This window comes from Ictalurus punctatus, chromosome 7 (assembly GCF_001660625.3).
Source record: "Ictalurus punctatus breed USDA103 chromosome 7, Coco_2.0, whole genome shotgun sequence".
NCBI classification, from domain to species: domain Eukaryota; kingdom Metazoa; phylum Chordata; class Actinopteri; order Siluriformes; family Ictaluridae; genus Ictalurus; species Ictalurus punctatus.
The window spans coordinates 28,826,919-28,844,431 of NC_030422.2; the positions used below are offsets into that span (position 1 = coordinate 28,826,919).

General features: G+C 36.5%; 2 protein-coding genes across 3 annotated transcripts; both read right to left on the reverse strand.

The window, feature by feature from the left end:
• Positions 1 to 240: 240 nt before the first annotated feature.
• On the reverse strand, positions 241 to 3,346 carry LOC108261973 (lactose-binding lectin l-2). The gene is made up of 8 exons (XM_053681584.1): positions 3,267 to 3,346; positions 3,110 to 3,189; positions 2,795 to 2,818; positions 2,676 to 2,702; positions 1,544 to 1,659; positions 837 to 971; positions 581 to 689; positions 241 to 452 (listed from the first exon to the last, which is right to left on the reverse strand). Exons 2-8 carry the CDS (start codon positions 3,168 to 3,170, stop codon positions 382 to 384), a joined length of 543 nt encoding a protein of 180 aa, XP_053537559.1. The 5' UTR covers positions 3,171 to 3,189; positions 3,267 to 3,346; the 3' UTR covers positions 241 to 381.
• A 3,725-nt stretch (positions 3,347 to 7,071) lies between these two features.
• LOC128633044 (lactose-binding lectin l-2) lies at positions 7,072 to 10,227 on the reverse strand. 2 transcript variants are annotated; one of them, XM_053681585.1, is made up of 7 exons: positions 10,076 to 10,212; positions 9,801 to 9,824; positions 9,682 to 9,708; positions 8,401 to 8,501; positions 7,716 to 7,850; positions 7,444 to 7,552; positions 7,072 to 7,315 (listed from the first exon to the last, which is right to left on the reverse strand). In XM_053681585.1, the coding sequence occupies exons 1-7, from the start codon at positions 10,134 to 10,136 to the stop codon at positions 7,245 to 7,247; spliced, it is 528 nt and encodes a 175-aa protein (XP_053537560.1). In that variant the 5' UTR covers positions 10,137 to 10,212; the 3' UTR covers positions 7,072 to 7,244. The 2 variants fall into 2 exon arrangements, with proteins under 2 accessions (XP_053537560.1, XP_053537561.1); XM_053681586.1 differs by lacking the exons at positions 9,682 to 9,708; positions 9,801 to 9,824 and having other exon boundaries at positions 10,076 to 10,227.
• Between the last annotated feature and the right edge of the window lie 7,286 nt (positions 10,228 to 17,513).

Below are 17,513 nucleotides of genomic sequence, written 5' to 3' on the forward strand. Positions count from 1 at the left end.
ATCTGACTATATACATATTATTAAATATTATACTTCTCAGGCCCCTGGTGTCCCTAGAACCCATGTTGAGAACCAGTGCCTTAAGGGTTCCTTGGAAGGTTGCGATGAATGTATTCTTTTTGGAGCTTTTCCTGAAGAGGAAACCATTTATTGTGTGATCCTACGTGCAGGATCAGTGCATGAGCTAGATGTATTTATTGTTCTGAGAGTGCATTAAGAACGACACCAAAATGCTACCCATTAATGAAATTATTTTATTTTAATTTTTTTTTTGTATTTTTTTACTGCTCTAATTATGGTAAGTTGTCAGAAAATTATATTTTGGATATCCATTTGTGACAAGGAAAGCCTTTCTGACATTGTATTATAGCTGGGAGCATTTCAGTAAATACTCTTGGCACACACAAAGGCATTGTTCGAATAACACTGCATGTCATTCCAGTTCTTAGCAGCTGCAGACAAAGAAGAAATATATATGTATATTATACAAGGCATGACAACTGAATTAAAAATGAATCACCATACCAAAGTTATAAAAGATATATTCTAAACACAGTTACATAAGGAAGCTTCTACTCACAACCCCAGTTTGTATGTGCACAGCACTCTCCACGATCAAAATTGGGTTCATTTGGACTCCAACTGGTGTAAGTCAATTTGGTGCCATCAGACCAAAAAAAGTAATGTTTCTGAAAGGATGAACAGTGGAAAGAACATCAAATTGTGAGTTTCTTCATTTGACCATTTGTAAGTCAGTAAATCAAGCACTACACAGTTATATGATTCCCTGCTCACATATTTGAATGATATCAGGGAGTGTTTGATTCATAGCGAACCTTCTGACAGGCATTGAGGCCGATCCATGTTGGATTCTCCTGGGGGTCATGATAACGGATAACGGATTTAACCAGTTGATGTTCTTTTTCGCTGTGTATTGAGACCAAGTGTGCACCGAGATCCAGACAGCGTTTCTAGAAAAAGAAACAGTTGTAGCATCACTGCATGTTCATTAATGCAAGTTATTATGCACAATTATACATATTGTAAGGAAGCCTCCTTGGTTCTTTATAAATGAGTTTTCATGAATAATTGTAATTGTATATGCTAAAACAGGAGGTTTTTTTTTATATTTTATTTTGGTGGATCATTGCCAATCCATAGCCTACCAGTAGCAATGGTATTATTCCTAGAAATAATATCAGTTGCCAATTTTAAGTTCACCAAATTACAAAAAAAAAAAAAAAAAAAAAAAAAGAATCATGCTCCATAAATAGTATTGAACACATCTTAATAATGGGCTTAATTTTTACATAGACTGTTTAAAAAATTGTGCTGAGGGAGTTCACTTTTTTATGTCATTTGTTCTAGTTATATTCAAAACTACTGACATGAACTAGCATTGAAACCAGGATATAAAAGATGTGTATTATTTGTATATAATACCCATTCCACCACTGATGTGCTAATAAATAAGCATTTCATAACATTTCTCACTCTTCTGTAAAGACAAATGTGAACACAGGTTTAATGAAATGAATTGAACCTCGGCAGAAGCCCAGTCCGTTCTGGCCTGATACAAGAAGCAACGTCTCTCATATTTCACCCAGCCATTTGGACAGCATGTGGAACATTTGCTGTCTACGCGACGTTCTTTGGATTCTGACTCATTAGCATTAAAGAAAGAAAAAAAAAAAACTTGTCAATAAATTGTTTGAAATGAAGCTACTGAGCTGATGGTGGCTATATTTTAACAAGATGTGACAAGCGTGGGAGATCTATTAGATAACCATTAAATACTTTACTTGTAGCAAGCTTAGAACAGAGAAACCAATTGAATTACACCATTTTAGTCACTGGAAACCAAACATGGAGATGTTAATCTTTTCTTCAATCTTGGAATGGAGCATAAAGACATACTGGATTTACTGGTGTTGTCAAAACGATATACTGTTAGCTTGTGTCAGATTAATCATATTCTTAAATATGTTTTCATTCATTCCCACCAAATAATTAACTGCAGACCACATAACATAACAACAACATCAACATAATTTGTATCCATGAGATACTTTTATGTATTAAAGGTTGGCCAAAATATATTCATTCATGGCCTTAATTTGTGGCCACACTGAATTAACTCATGGCCTTGATATGTTAAATCATGGCCTGCATTAGGTTAGAAATTTGAATGAGTCCCACTCATGTTTACAAAGCTCCACCCCAAGAATCTACAGTGGCCCGTAGACTAGAGTGTCTATAAAATGACTGACATCCAAACACAAGCAGGTATTCCAGACAGGAACTTCTTTTTCCAAACAGTGACTTTATACACGTTTGCTAAGGCCATTACTTAACGCATTGGGGTTTTATTTATTTATTTATTTACTTCAAGGTTATTTGTACAAGGAATTTGTAAGGAATAAAAAATTAACTATTGCACCTTTAATACGTTAACTTGTGGCCGTATTATATTAACTTGTGGCATCAGTAATAAAAAAAAATGTGGTCACACCTTATTAAAAAATAACCACAATGTTACTTCACTGGCTTTGTATGTTTATAACTTCTGTAATAGGAAATATTTTTATTTATTTTTATTTTTTTTTAAATCGGTAAAGATGGTACTAATCAGGGATTCTTAATAGCATGCTGATCTGTGCAGGTATTTTGATTACCTTTCACGATCTGATCAAAATCAGCCGCTAGAAACCAGAAAAAGACAGAGAAATGTCAGTGCTGGTGGTCAGACATGACTAATCTACTGATGATTTTCAAGCTTTAATTTTAATTTTACCTGTCTCAGGATTCACCACATCAGCTAAAAATAAAATGGGTAAAGTCATCATTTTGGTAAATAACTTTCTCTACATTTCTTATACGTACAGATGACAAATTCTGATCTTCAAAGGCATTCATTTGATTAAAATCCCAGCATAGGAAACAAGTCATATTTTCACCAATAATATGATATTTTGTTAAACAAGCAAAAAGAAAAGCAAACAGCTGTATTATAACTATACTATCACCTACATTTTCTGCAGTGCCCATACTCCTACAAGTGAATCATTTTAGTTGTTTACATATCCTGATTAACAGGGAAGAATCTTACCAAAGACTGTTGCTGCTGTGGCGAGAATAAGAAGCAACATCACTTCAGTCTGACGAGCCATAGTTCTGGATTTTTCTGCACTGCAGGTAAAGCATGTTTGTTTTAATGTAATAATAAAAAAAATGTATATGTCGCACCTCACCAAAATTCCACTTACATTTAATCAGGAGTGTCTTCTTGCTTGGTGTAACACGCTGAGGCAAGCGGCGATGCTTATATAGTGATGCTGATAGAAACGTCATGTTTCCAAAGAATAATAACATCATTTATTCATCAGGATGACCATTTGAACTTGAATTTATGATTATTGCATATATAAAGATGATAGGACAAGGACATGGTGATATTTCGGCTGACAGATGGCATGCTGACTTGGAAATGTTTGGACTTGTACATGATTGAACACCTTCAAGGTTACATTCAGACTAATTAAAGATGAAGAATATAATATGAGGCAAAGCTACAACCATACAGTGCAACCAAAAGTATTTGGACACTTAAATATTTTGACACATACAAGTGCATGAATCTCACTGCATTAGAAAACAGCATGTCAAGTGCCAAAGCTACCACAGGTACACTTTTCCAGCAAAATAACAGTATTTCCCCCAAAACAGGTTGTTATTTGTAAGAATATAAAAAGAATAGATATGTTGGTCAGAATTAGACAAAAAAGTAGTTGGACACTCAGTAGTGGCACAGATAGATACAGTGTTTTAGGATCCTTTGTTCTGCAGAAGGTCTTGACAATAGGAATGGAATCAATCAGTTTCTGTAACAGTTGTGGTGGAAGTTTCCTCCACGTTTCAACCAAAAAAACTTTCAGTTCATCCACCCGAGAACAACTTGTCAACAACAATTGACAAGTTCTTCTCCGTTGCATCACATAGATGCTCTATAGCACTGGTCACTAACCCTCTTCCTTGAGATACACCTTCATGTAGGTTTCATTTAAAACTAAAATCTAACACACCTGTTTTATTTGATTAATGATTAGATGGTCAGGTGGGCACAATTATGGCTGGAGCTAAAGTCCTCATGAAGGCAGATCTCCAGGAACTGGGAACCACTGCTCTATGGGTTTAGGTCAGGGCTCTGGGAAGTATTCTTTCAAAAGGTGACTGGTGTTTTGGATCATTACCCTGCTGAAATATCCACTTCTGTAGTTTGGATAATTTCAAATTTGCATCCAAAATGTCTCTGTACACATCTGAGTTCATGATGCCATTCACTAGCAACACTGCAGTAAAAACAACCTCAGCCACCTCCAGGTTTATTAGTACAATTTGTGCCGTTTGGCTGAAATTCTTGTCCTGGCTTCCAAACAAACCCTCTACCATCAGACCCATCCAAGTTAAATAAGACAGTTCATCAGAACCTGCTGTCTTTCTCTCCATGTTCTTTTGCATATGTCACCTTTTTTTCTTATTCTTGAGGCTGATGAATGGTTTCCACAGCATTAGTTCCCTCTGTACCCATGCTCATTGATCCTGTTTTGAATAGTTTGCGTTCTTATTGTTTCTGAAAATTCTCATTGATGTCTGAAGCAATCTGTTTCTCAACTGTTTTTTTTTTATCTTCTTTTCTTGATTTTACTCACAATTATCCTGTGGAATAACCACATGGTGTAGTTCATCACATTTACCATGGATTAACTGTGACAACAAGAACAGTCTTAAGTGTCCAAATATTTTTTGTTTAATTATAAGCGGTATATGAGTTATTTATTTATTTATTTATTTTGATTTTAAACGTTTTTTTTTTTTTTTTTTTTTTTTTTAAATGTTTTTCTTGAAAAAAAAGTGCTTGTGGTAACTTTCTTTAAAATAAATGGCACTTGGTTGAAATGCTGTTTTCTAATGCAGTGAAATACACACCTTTTATGAGTGTGACTTAAGTGTTTATTCTTTTGGGGGCCACTGTAGATACTTTTCTAATCTTCCTAGATGTTATTTATTTATTTATTTATTTATTTATTTATTTATTTATTTATTTATTTGAAACCTACTGTAGTCATTAGTCTGCATGACTTATTAGTCAAAACATAAAAGTCTGTCATGCCACATTGCAATTATGGGCAGCATGTTGATGCAGTGGATAGCATTGCCAGCCTCAACGTTCCAGGGTTCCTGGGTGGATCCTGAGTTGGGGTTACTGTCAGTGAGAAGTTTCTGTGCATGTTCTCTCCATGTCCATGTGGATATTCCTGCCCCGCCTCGATCGTTTCCAGGATAGGCTCCGGATCCACCATAAATCATGGGATGAGAGACTGCACCCAAATTTACTCTTCTTATTGAACTTGTTTGACTAATTTAACAAACCGTAAAAATTCCTTTTATGATTATATCTTCATTCAAGAAACTGCAGTCTCATTAAGCCATAGCAAAGATAACATGAAGCGCTGTTTGTATTGCGTTTTATAAGATTCATCATGAAACTGTTTACTGTATTGTAATGATTAACTATTATAACGAGGGAAACCCATGTCATCTGAGCTTACAAAGCCTATAATTCAATCAGTTATAGACCCAACTAAATGTAGCCATTCAATGAGAAACATATCATCTATCTTTAACTTCACTTTCAGATTCGCTACTGATTAATGTAAAAAGAAATATTGAACATGAATGTGAATGAAACTTTAGTGTAAAGCATCATAGAAACAGATATACAGTCCCCTCCTAAACTATTGGAACGGCAAGGACAATTCATTTTTTTATGCTATACACCAAAGATATTTAGGTTTGAGATCAAAAGATGGATATGAGCTGAGAGTTTAGGATTGCAGCTTTCGTTTCCTGGTATTTACATCTGCATGCATTAAACAACATAAGACAGAACTTTTTGAATCAGACCACACAATTTTAAGGTAAGCAAAAGTATAGGAACAGATAAGTCTTAAAGTAAATTAAAGTATATAACACTTAATATTTGGTTGCATATTCCATACTTGCAATAACTGCATCAAGCCTGTGACTCAGTGACATCATCAAACTGTTGGGTTCTTCTTTTGTGATGCTTTTCCAGGCTTTTGCTGCAGCTTCTTTCAGTTGTTTGTTTCAGAGGGTTTCTCCCTTCAGTCTCCCCTTCAGGAGGTGAAATGCTGCTCAATTGGGTCTATTGATTGACTTGGACAGTCTAAAACCTTTCACTTTTCCCCCCTGATAACGTCCTTTGTTGAGATGGTAGTGTGTTTTGGATCATTGTCTTGCTGCGTGACAAAGTTCCACCTGATTGTTTGGATGCATTTCTCTCTTATCTGAATGCATATTCGGACTTATTTTTGATGTCATTCATTAATTCTGTTGCATCTAGGCTTCCTCCCACCACCCCCACCCGACAAACAGCAATTTTATCTGTAGTTTGTTATTTTTCACATGCTTCTGTATATATATATATATATATATATATATATATATATATATATATATATATATATATATATATATATATATATATATATAAATGCAAAATGCACACTTTTTTCAGACCAGTAGGGAGTAATGCTTAATTGCTTCAGAAGGCTAGCCCAAGATTCTCTTCTCAAGGAACAGTTAATTAGTTTTCTGTCATTTATTGTTAGCCATGTTAACATTTTTTTGCCAGACCTGTAACTAGCAGATCAGTGCATCTCATAAGCATAGCACATCTCGAAGTAGATTCGACCTCAAATTTAATGCAGCCTTTAAATGCTAAATAAATATCAGGGACACTTCAGTACAATATAGTATCTGACTATATACATATTATTAAATATCATACTTCTCAGACCCCTGGTGTCCCTAGAACCCACTTTTTGAACCGGTGCCTTAAGGGTTCTTTGGAAGGTTGTGATGAATGTATTCTTTTTGGAGCTTTTCCTGAAGATGAAACCATTTATTGTGTGATCCTACGTGCAGGATCAGTGCATGAGCTAGATGTATTTATTTTTCTGAGAGTGTATTTAAAATGACACCAAAATGTTACCAATTAATGAAAGACATTTTATTAGATTTTTTTTAAAGAATTTTTTTCTTGCTTTATTTATGGTAATTTGCCACAGTAATATATATATATATATTTTGTAAATCCATTAGTGACAAGGAAAATCTTTCCAATTTTGTATTATAGTTGGTAAGGTGAAGCTGGGAGCATTTCAGTTAATAATCTTGGCACACACAAAGGGATAGCTGTAATGACACGGAATGTCGTTCCAGTTCTTACTGTCTGCAGACAAAGAGGAAATATGAATATATATTATACATGGCATGACAATTGAATTAAAAATGAATCACCAAACCAAAAATATAAAGCATAGATTCCAAACACAGTTACATAAGGAAGTTTCTACTCACCACTCCAGTCAATATGCACACAGCACTCTCCACGATCAAAATTGGGTTCATTTGGATTCCACTTGGTGAAAGTCAATTTGGTGCCATCAGACCAAAAAAAGTTATTTCTCTGAAAGGATGAACAGTGAAAATCACAAGGTCTAATATTCTATTACAGTTTTGAGTTTCTTCATTTGACCATGTGTAAATCAATAAATCAAGCACTATACTGTTATATGATTCCCTGCTCACATATTTGACTGAGCTCAGGAAGTGTTTTATAGTTAGCGAACCTTCTGACAGCTAATGAGACCGATCCATGTTGGATTCTCCCGGGGGTCATGAGTACGGATAAGAGCCTTAACCCACTGATGTTCATTTTCGCTATGTATTGAGACCAAGTGCGCGTCGAGATCCAGACAGTGTTTCTAGAAAAAGAAAAAGAGCTGTAGCATCACTGCATGTTCATTAATGCAGTTATTATGCACAATTTTGCATACAAATGTTTCGTAAACAATTTTTTTTGTTTAAATTGTATATGCTAAAATAGGAGGGTTTTAAAAAAAAATTATTTTGGTGGATCATTGCCAATCCATAACCCAGTGGTAGCAATGGTATTATTCCTAGAAATATCAGTTGTCAATTTTAAGTTCAGAAAATTATAACAAAATAATAATAATTTTTAATTTTTTTTAAAAATCATGCTCCAAAAAATATTACTGAAATATTACTGTGCCTATTTTTTCATAGATTATTTAAAAAATTGAGCTGAGGGAGTCCACTTTTTATGGCATTTTTATTCAAAACTACTGACATGAACTAGCACTGAATCCAGGATGTTGAAAATATAAAAATTTATATGTGAATGTGTATATAATTCCCATTCCATCACTGATATGCTAATAAATAAGCCTTTCATTACATTTCTCACTCTTCTAAAGACAAATGTGAATGCAGATGAAATTAACTGAATTGAACCTCAGCAGAAGCCCAGTCCATATAGGTGGCCTGATACTTGTGGCAACGTCTCTCGTATCTCACCCAGCCATTTGGACAGCATGTGGAACATTCTTCGGCTTCTGGGTCATTGCTATTGAAGAAAAACAAGTCAATACATTGTTTTAAATGGAGCTGCTGAGCTGATGGTGGTTATATTTATCATCAGATGTGACAAGCTTGGGAGATCTATTAGGTAACCTATTAAATACTTTACTTGTAGGAAGTTTAGAACAGAGAAACAAATTGAATTACACCATTTCAGTCACGGGTAACCAAGCATGGAGATGTTAATCTTTTCTTCAATCTTGGAATGGAGCATAAAGACATACTGGATTTACTGGTGTTGTCAAAACGATATACTATTAGCCTGTGTCAGATTAATCATATTCTTAAATATGTTTTCATTCATTCCTACCAAATAATTAACTGCAGGCACCATAATCAACATAACAACAACATCAACATAATTTGTATCCATGAGATACCTTTATGTATTAAAGGTTGGCTAAAATATATTAATTCATGTCCTTGATATATTAATTTGTGTCCACATTGAATTAACTCGTGGCCTTGATATGTTAAATCATGGCCTGCATTAGGTTAGAAATTTGAAAGATTCCCACCGATGTTCACAAAGCTCCACACCAAGAATCTACAGTGGCCCGTAGACAAGGGTGTCTATACACTTTTGCTAAGGCCATGACTTAACCCATTGTTGTTGTTGTTGTTGTTGTTGTTGGTGTTTTGTTTGTTTTAACTTCAAGGTTATTAGTACAAGAAATTTGTAAGGAATGAAAAATGGACTATTGCACCTTTAATATATTAACTTGTGGCATCAATAAACCTTATTAAATGGTAAATGGCGCACTTATATAGCGCTTTTATCCAAAGCGCTTTACACTATGTCTCATTCACCCATTCACACACACACACTCACACACCAATGGTAGCAGAGCTGCCATGCAAGGCGCTAACTTGCTATCGGGACCAACTTGGGGTTCAGTGTCTTGCCCAAGGGCATTTTGGCATGTGGAGTCATGTGGGCTGGGAATTGAACAGCCAACCCTACGATTAGTGGACAACCCGCTCTACCACCTGAGGCCCAGCCTCCCGTTATTAAAAATAACCACAATGTTACTTCAGTGGCTTTGTATGTTTATAACTTCTGTAATAGGAAATAATCATTTTAAAAAATCGGTAAAGATGGTACTAATCAGGGATTCTTAATAGCATGCTAATCTGTGCAGGTATTTTGATTACCTTTCACGATCTGATCAAAATCATCCGCTAGAAACCAGAAAAAGACAGAGAAATGTCAGTGCTGGTGGTCAGACATGACTAATCTACTGATGACTTTCAAGCTTTAATTTTAATTTTACCTGTCTCAGGATTCACCACATCAGCTAAAAAGAAAATGGGTAAAGTCATCATTTTGTTAAATAATTTTCTCTACATTTCTTATACGTACAATTTACAAATTCTGATCTTCAAAAAGCATTCATTTGGCTATAATCCCAGCAAGTCATATTTTCATTAATAATATGATATTGTGTTCAACAAGCAAAAAGGAAACCAAACTGCTGTAGTGCCCATACTCCTAGACGTGTATAATTTTACTTGTTTACGTATCCTGCTGAACAGAGAAGACTCTTACCCAAAGCTTTTGGTGCTGTAGCGAGAATCAGAAGTAACATCACTTGAGTCTGACGAGCCATAGTTCTGGATTTTTATGCACTACAAGAAGAGCATGATTTGTTTTAATGTAATAAAAATTGTGTAACACACTACATCTGAACTGAGTAAATGATTATTGAAGATGATAGGACAAGGACATGGTGATATTTGGGTTCACAGATGGCATGCCGAGTTGGAAATGTTTGGACTTGTAAATGATTTAACATGTTCAAGGTTACTGCTGCGGTATATTCAGACTGCATAGATCAGGGGTGTCCAATCTTTTCTGGAAAGGGCCAGTGTGGGTGCAGGTTTTCATTCCAACCAAGCAGGAGGCTCACCTGAATCTGTTGAAAGCCAAGATCAACTGATTAAGCAGGTGGAATCAGGTGTGGCTCCTGCTTGGTTGGAATTAAAACCTGCACTCACACCGGCCATTTGAAGATAAGATTGGACACCACTGGCAAAGATGATATATACAATATGAGGCAAACCAATAACCATACCCTGCCCCGAAAATTATCTGGACACTTAAATCTTTTTACATAGACACTTAAATATTTGGACACATACAAATGCATGAATTTGACTGCATTAGAAAACAGCATGTCAAGTGCCAACTATTTTAAAGAATGATAACACATGTACGCTTTTCAAGGAAAATTACAGTATTTAAAAGATAATAAAAAGAATATATAAAGAATAGATACATTGGTCATAATTAGACAAAAAAAGTATTTGGACACCAATAGTGGCACTGATAGATACAGTGTTTTAGGATTAAGTTTGCCATCCTTTGTTTCACAGAAGGTCTTGACAACAGGAATGGAATCAATCAGTCTTTGTAACAGTTGTGGTGGAAGTTTCCTCCACGTTTCAACCAAAAAAACCTTTCAGTTCATCCACCTGAGAACATCAACAATTGACAAGTTTTTCTCCATTGAATTTCAGTCAACAACACTGAAGATCATCTCTTAAGTCCCAGGGTTCTTTAGAAGTTAGAAAAAAACATTTAAAGATGATGTTTTAAAAGAAACGGGTGTTTCGTCCATAATGGTAAAAAAGAAAAATGGTTGTACTCCAGTGTGAAATAAATGGGTGGAGACACACTGAGTACATATCTGTTGCACAGTCTATAAGGATCCCCACCATTAAAATTCACATGAAGAGTGAAAAATGTACACACCCTCCGCGACTACATTACGTGAGGTTTAAACATTTTTATTTTGTGATGGCAGCAAGAACAAATTAAAACAAACAAATTCTCTAAAATATTTTCCATATTAAATGCATTATATTAGAAAAGATAGTACAGTCTTTGTTGATAAGTTACAAACTCATACTTTATAATAATTTGTTTAGGAGCATCTGAATCTGGCAAATAACTGATATTGCATTTAGGCATACAGTAAAAGTTAATAAACAAATTAGGAAGAAATGACTTGTACACTACTGCTGCGGATATTAAGTCAAACCGTTTTGTTCAAACTTCAGCGTGATCCATAGAGTAGCAGGAACTTATGGCACCTTATGAATGCCATGTGAAGGATTAAGCTGACTAGTCACTTACAGTTGCAAAGACATATCGTTGTGCAGGCTCTCATTCATATTTATTTACATTTACATTTATTCATTTAGCAGACGTGTTTATCCAAACTGACTTGCAAATGAGAAAATACAAGCAAAGCGATATATCGAGCAGAGAACAATACAAGTAGTGATATCATACAAGATCTGTTAATTGAATTCCAGAAGAAGCAAAGTGTGCAGAGTAGAGGTGTAAGTGCCAGAGTAAATATTATTTATTTATTTATTTATTTTAAAACATCTATTTAAGGGGTTGGTTAGGTGTTCACGGAAGAGGTGGGTCTTTAGCTGTTTTTGAAGATGGTGAGAGATTCTGCGGTCCAGATTGAGGTTGGAAGTTCATTCCACCACTGAGGAACAGTGAGTTTGAATGTTCTTGAAAGGGACCTTGAGCCACACTGAGTAGGTACTAATAAGTGTCGGTTGTTGATTGATTGCAGATTGCGTGAGGGAACGTAAGCCTTCAGAAGAGAGTTGAAGTGGGAGGGTACTGTTCCAGACAAGGTCTTGTACATGAGCATGAAGGCCTTGAATTTGATGCGGGCGGCTACAGGAAGTCAGTGGAAGGAGATGAAGAGGGGTGTGACATGGGTTCTCTTGGGTTGGTTGAAGATGAGGCATGCTGGTGCATTCTGAATCATTTGAAGGGGTTTGATGGAGCTGGCTGGGAGGCCTGAAAGCAGTGAGTTGCAGTAGTCCAGTTTTGAGATAACAAGAGCCTGGACTAGGATCTGTGTAGCCTGTTCAGTGAGGTAGGGTCTGATTTTCTTGATTTTGTACAGGATGAACCTACAGGACCGTGCAGTTGTTGAAATGTGGTCTGTAAAGGTCAAGCTGTCATCGAGAATCACCCCAAGGTTCTTGGCCTTCCTGGTTGGCTTGAGTGTGGTGGAGCCGAGCTGTACAGTGAGGTTGTGGTTGATTGAGGGACAGGCTGGGATGACGAGAAGCTCCGATTTTGCCAAGTTGAGCTTAAGGTGGTGTTCCCTCATCCAGACCGAGATGTCCAACAGGCAAGCAGAGATACGTGCAGAGACGGATTGATCGTCAGCCTGGAAGCACCAGAATTGCCCATTGGCCCCTCTTCTCCCGTGTCAACGTATAAGAAAAGGCAAAAAATACTGTAAATCTGTAAGGGATTATTAACCTGAAAGATTGGGTCATTCCGGAACTAGCAGTATTATAAAAAAAAAAAGTTTAGAAAAAGTTGCAAAGTTTGACATCTGCTCTATATTTCCAAAAAGCTCTATTTTGGTTACATCTGTCCATAGGACCCGATCCCATTTGAAGTTCCAGTAGTGTCTGGCAATCTGAAGACGCTCGAGTTTGTTTTTGGATGATAGTAGAAGCTTTTTTCTTGAAACAGCTTGAGGTGATGTAGGTGACTGGAACTTCTTAATTTTGCGCTGATCGTAGAAATAGGCACCAATGAGGTCACACAGAGAGGTTTTTAGCGTGTGTGTGTGTGTGTGTTTGTGTGTATGTGTGTGGAATGCACATGACCATACTATGTATGAATACAGCCTATGTGTAAGAACGTGTGTGTGTTTGTGTGTGTCTTATATTTAGTTGGATGTGTGTGTGTGTGTGTGTGTGTGTGTGTGTGTGTGTGTGTGTGTGTGTGTGTCAAGGTTATAATCGTAATAACGATTATAAACGAAATAACGAAAACTAGGTGTGAAAAAACATTGTCATTAACTGAAATCGAAATAAAAATGAGGCATTACAAAAAAAAAAGACTAACTAAAACTGTATTGTCTGTTTGCAAAAGTAACTAAAGTAAAATACAATTATAGAGTAAATGTCCTTAGTTTTTGTTTTTGTCAATGTCTTTCATAGATCAAATATCTTTCAGAGTTGACATTTCCGACTGGGAACCCGGAAATTACGACATTCCATGTCAAATTGAACACAGCATTGTCCATGCTCCGCACCTGGCATCATGGCGGTACTGAAAGTCGGAAGAAAGCGGCAGAGTCCTATTTGGGATTACTTTAAATATCAGTTGCAATACTCAGTTCATCCAATTCTTTCTGTGTCACTGTCTCCTGAATGTCATGTTCAGTGTGTGCCCTTTCACTATCGATGCCACTTAACATATCTGCAATTTTGTCTTTCAGTAGTAATAACTCTGACATCCCGTTGTCTTCTAGCTCTGCCACTTCCTCTCTTTCAAGGTGCTTCAGAATGTGAGTCACCAAAGAGATGCGTGATATGCGTGATTTTGCTTTAACATCTGCTCTTTGTATGCCTGATATGTTCAAAAAGTCACAGATTCCCAGCAAATTGTCTCTTTTCAGGGTGTGCAACACTCCTCCTACCTCTTCCTGTAGCTCTTCCAGGGCTGACATGTTGACAGTGCAGGGGCCTTTTCAACCAGTGGGTCTCTACTGTCCCCGATGATCCGTAACTGGCCTCAGGACCGTGTACTCGACCACCAACTTCCAGCTCTCCTTAAAACAGCAACACGTGCCTCACCGCAGCCTGCCTGGGTGTAGTATGGGGGATTTAGCTGGTGCAGAATTCAATGTACAGGCTATGGACACTGGACATCTGAGCAGCAATCCCAGCGGTGCCTCCAAAATGTTGTCCCCCTATCTATATAGAGGAGAAATAAGTCACAAGCATGATGGTTGGTGTTACTCCCACAAGAGCTTTACTCGAATGAATTGTCAAAAATACAACAATACACATAACAAACAGTTGTACAAAACAGTAAACCTAAAGTGCCTTAAGACATTATTTAAATAAAAGTACACATAAAAATACGCCTTTCATGTCCACATGTTCAAATTACGGCTAGCCACAAGCTAGCGCTGTTCTGGTTTTCAGTACAAGGTGAGGACCTACACGTGCACACATGCACACACGACAAAATTTACTTATATCTACTCAAAATTATCAGAAACAAAATATATGCATGTCTCAATATGTGAGCAAGTTAACATGGATAAAACAGTGGAGTTAAACATGCACAACATACCTATATAGAGGAGAAATAAGTCACAAGCATGAAAGTTGGTGTTATTCCACGAGCGCTTTACTCGAATGGAAAAATACCACATTTCCTCCAGGTACGTGGGTGGAGATTAAAGCAATCGATCCCAGAGTGCAGGACTCAGACCATCCTAATAGATGACTGATCAGCGTTATACTTACTTGAATTATCAATGTATTAACACATTAAAATGGAACAACTGTGAAAAATAAACACTCTTTTAACTCTCTTTTTTAAAATTTGATTATTTAAATTGTTACACATAACTTTGACCTGAAATGTGATTGGATCTTAATCTGAGTCCTAAAACTAGATAAGGAGAACCAAATTAAACAAATGATGCAAAAACATTATAGTTTCTACATTGATTTATTGAGCAAAATTATCCAACATTGAATATCTTTGTCAGAAAAAGTATGTGAACCTTTAGTTAATTTAAAGGGGTTATTGAAGTCAACTGTCTCAGTCAAGACAATGGCAATCAAGCCTGAATTTAGCAGCTCACTGTTTAGTTCAGCACCACTGTTACTCTGTCAAGAAGTGGTCATGTAGCAAAAATCACTCCAAAATCACTCCAAATAATATTACAGGAAGTCACAAAAAACCTCAGGGTAACATTGAAGGAGCTACAGGCCACTGTTGCAATGAGTAATGTCAAAATTCATGAGTCGACCATCTCAACCGTGAAGTATGGGGGTGGCAGTAGCATGGTTTTGGGTTGCTTTGCTGCCTCGGTTCCTCAAGGCTCGCTGTTAACTATAAATTCTGCAAATTCTACAGGAGAATGTGGTGTAGATGCCATGTGTTGTGGAAGGACCTAAAAAGAGCAGTTTGTGCAAGGAAGCCCACCAACATCACTGAGTTGAAGCAGTTGTATAAGGAGGAATGGGCCAACACTTCCCCAACCCATTGTGCAGGACTGATCACCAGTTAAGAGAAACATTTGTTCAAAGGGTTTTTTCTATATACAGTGATTTTTATTACGGGTGTAAAATTATTGTATATCATATTCTATTATTTGATGTGAGACTAAATTAGACGAAATCACAAACACTTGTGAAACACACATGTCTACTGCATTTAGGCAGCCTTTCTCACCTGATTCCATCTGGGTTAAAGGGAAGATATAAACTATGTGCTTCAGCCATGCCTCCTTTAGAATCACACCAGTGAAAGACTGAAAGGCTAATGTTTAATTAGCCACATTTAGTTTAAATGTAAAGCACAGCTTTTGTTTTGGTATACACTGCTCAATAGAGTCTGAACAGATCTCACAAAAACTGTCATTGTTAAGTTTCAGTTCTTTTACTTTTATAATGTTGAATGTTTTAATCAATATCACATGGAAAACTAATATTCGGGCGATGCTTAATCTTCCTGCAAACAAAAATTGCATATTAACTTTTGTGTATCATTATACTCCTATTTCCATGTGCTAGTAATTGTTTATAATTGTACAAGGTCTTCTTGAGCTGTTTACTAGTGTGAGATTTATCCCAAAAAACATTCCCAAAGAGTTACAAATGTTCTTTTGTTGTTTGAAGTATCATGCATTATCATTCACAAATGATTTTTTAAAAAGTTTCTGTAACTGCAGATATAAAACTAGGGAGATGTTTCCTGTGATGTGGACAACTGAAACAAACTGTGCTTGGTAAGATGACTAAGACTAACTGAAATGAGATTCATAGATGACAAGTGAAGGGACATGTGAAGTAGTACTGCAGTTTTGGACACCCCTGTTATATGATTATGACATGATGGCTTATATAGCTTAAGCCCAATTACATGAAAATGTCTCTTTACCATATAAACTGTGCTTATAGTTACAGTTATATAGCACTTTTCTAGACACAGGAGATCGGATGGATTAACATCTCATCCAAGAGACAATGTTGTTTTTACAGTGTCCCCATCACTATACTGGGGCATTAGGCCCCACACACACCACTGGGTGAGCACCCCCTGCTGGCCTCACTAATACCACTTCCCACAGCAACCTTAGTTTTCCCCAGAAAATCCCACATCCAGGTACTGGCCAAGCTCAACTGTACTTTGCTTCAGTGGGAAACCAGGCAATAACTGCAGGGAGATGTGGCTCTGGCATAATGATACTGTTCTTAATGGATAGGGCCCTTGGAAGACCTGGCTTTTAACTGCTTCTCCAAATTGATCAGTTAATCAGAATGCATATATGCTGATTTTAAAATACTTATTTTAGACTTATTTTTGATCCCCCCCCCCCCCCCCCCCCCCAGACAAACAGCAGTTTTATCTGTAGTTTGTTATTATTCACACCATTTTCTATAGAAACAAATGCAAAATGCACACTTTTTTCAGAACAGTTGGGAAGAATGCTTCACTGCTTCAGAAAGCTATCCCAAGATTTTCTTCTCAAGGAACAGTTAATTAGTTTTCTGTCATTTATTGTTAGCCATTTTAATATTTTTTGCCAGACCTGTAACTAGCAGATCAGTGCATCTCATAAGCAAAGCACATCTTGAAGTAGTTTAGACCTCAAATTTAAGGCAGCCCTTTAAATCCTAAATAAATATCAGGGACACTTCAGTACAGTATAGTGTCTGACTTATAATATATACATATTATAAAATATTATACTTCTCAGACCCCTGGTGTCCCTAGAACCCACTTTGAGAACCAGTGCTTTAAGGGTTCTTTGGAAGGTTGCGATGAAAGTATTCTTTTTGGAACTTTTCTTGAAGATGAAACCATTTATTGTGTGATTTTGTGTGCACAGAGGTGCATGAGTGCATGAGCTAAATATGTTTATTTTCTGAGAGTGTATTTAAGAACGACACCAAAATGATACCCA

Bases quoted from the DNA above. Each gene is read 5' to 3' on its own strand.
- LOC108261973 (XM_053681584.1), bottom strand. From the start codon at position 3,170: ATGGCTCGTCAGACTGAAGTGATGTTGCTTCTTATTCTCGCCACAGCA. The intron at 2,703-2,794 runs GTAAAATTAAAA...TCTGGTTTCTAG, and splicing joins TGTGGTGAATCCTGAGACAG to CGGCTGATTTTGATCAGATC. The intron at 972-1,543 runs GTTCAATTCATT...TTCTTTTTCTAG, and splicing joins CGGACTGGGCTTCTGCCGAG to AAACGCTGTCTGGATCTCGG.
- LOC128633044 (XM_053681585.1), bottom strand. From the start codon at position 10,136: ATGGCTCGTCAGACTCAAGTGATGTTACTTCTGATTCTCGCTACAGCA. The intron at 9,709-9,800 runs GTAAAATTAAAA...TCTGGTTTCTAG, and splicing joins TGTGGTGAATCCTGAGACAG to CGGATGATTTTGATCAGATC. The intron at 7,851-8,400 runs GTTCAATTCAGT...TTCTTTTTCTAG, and splicing joins TGGACTGGGCTTCTGCTGAG to AAACACTGTCTGGATCTCGA.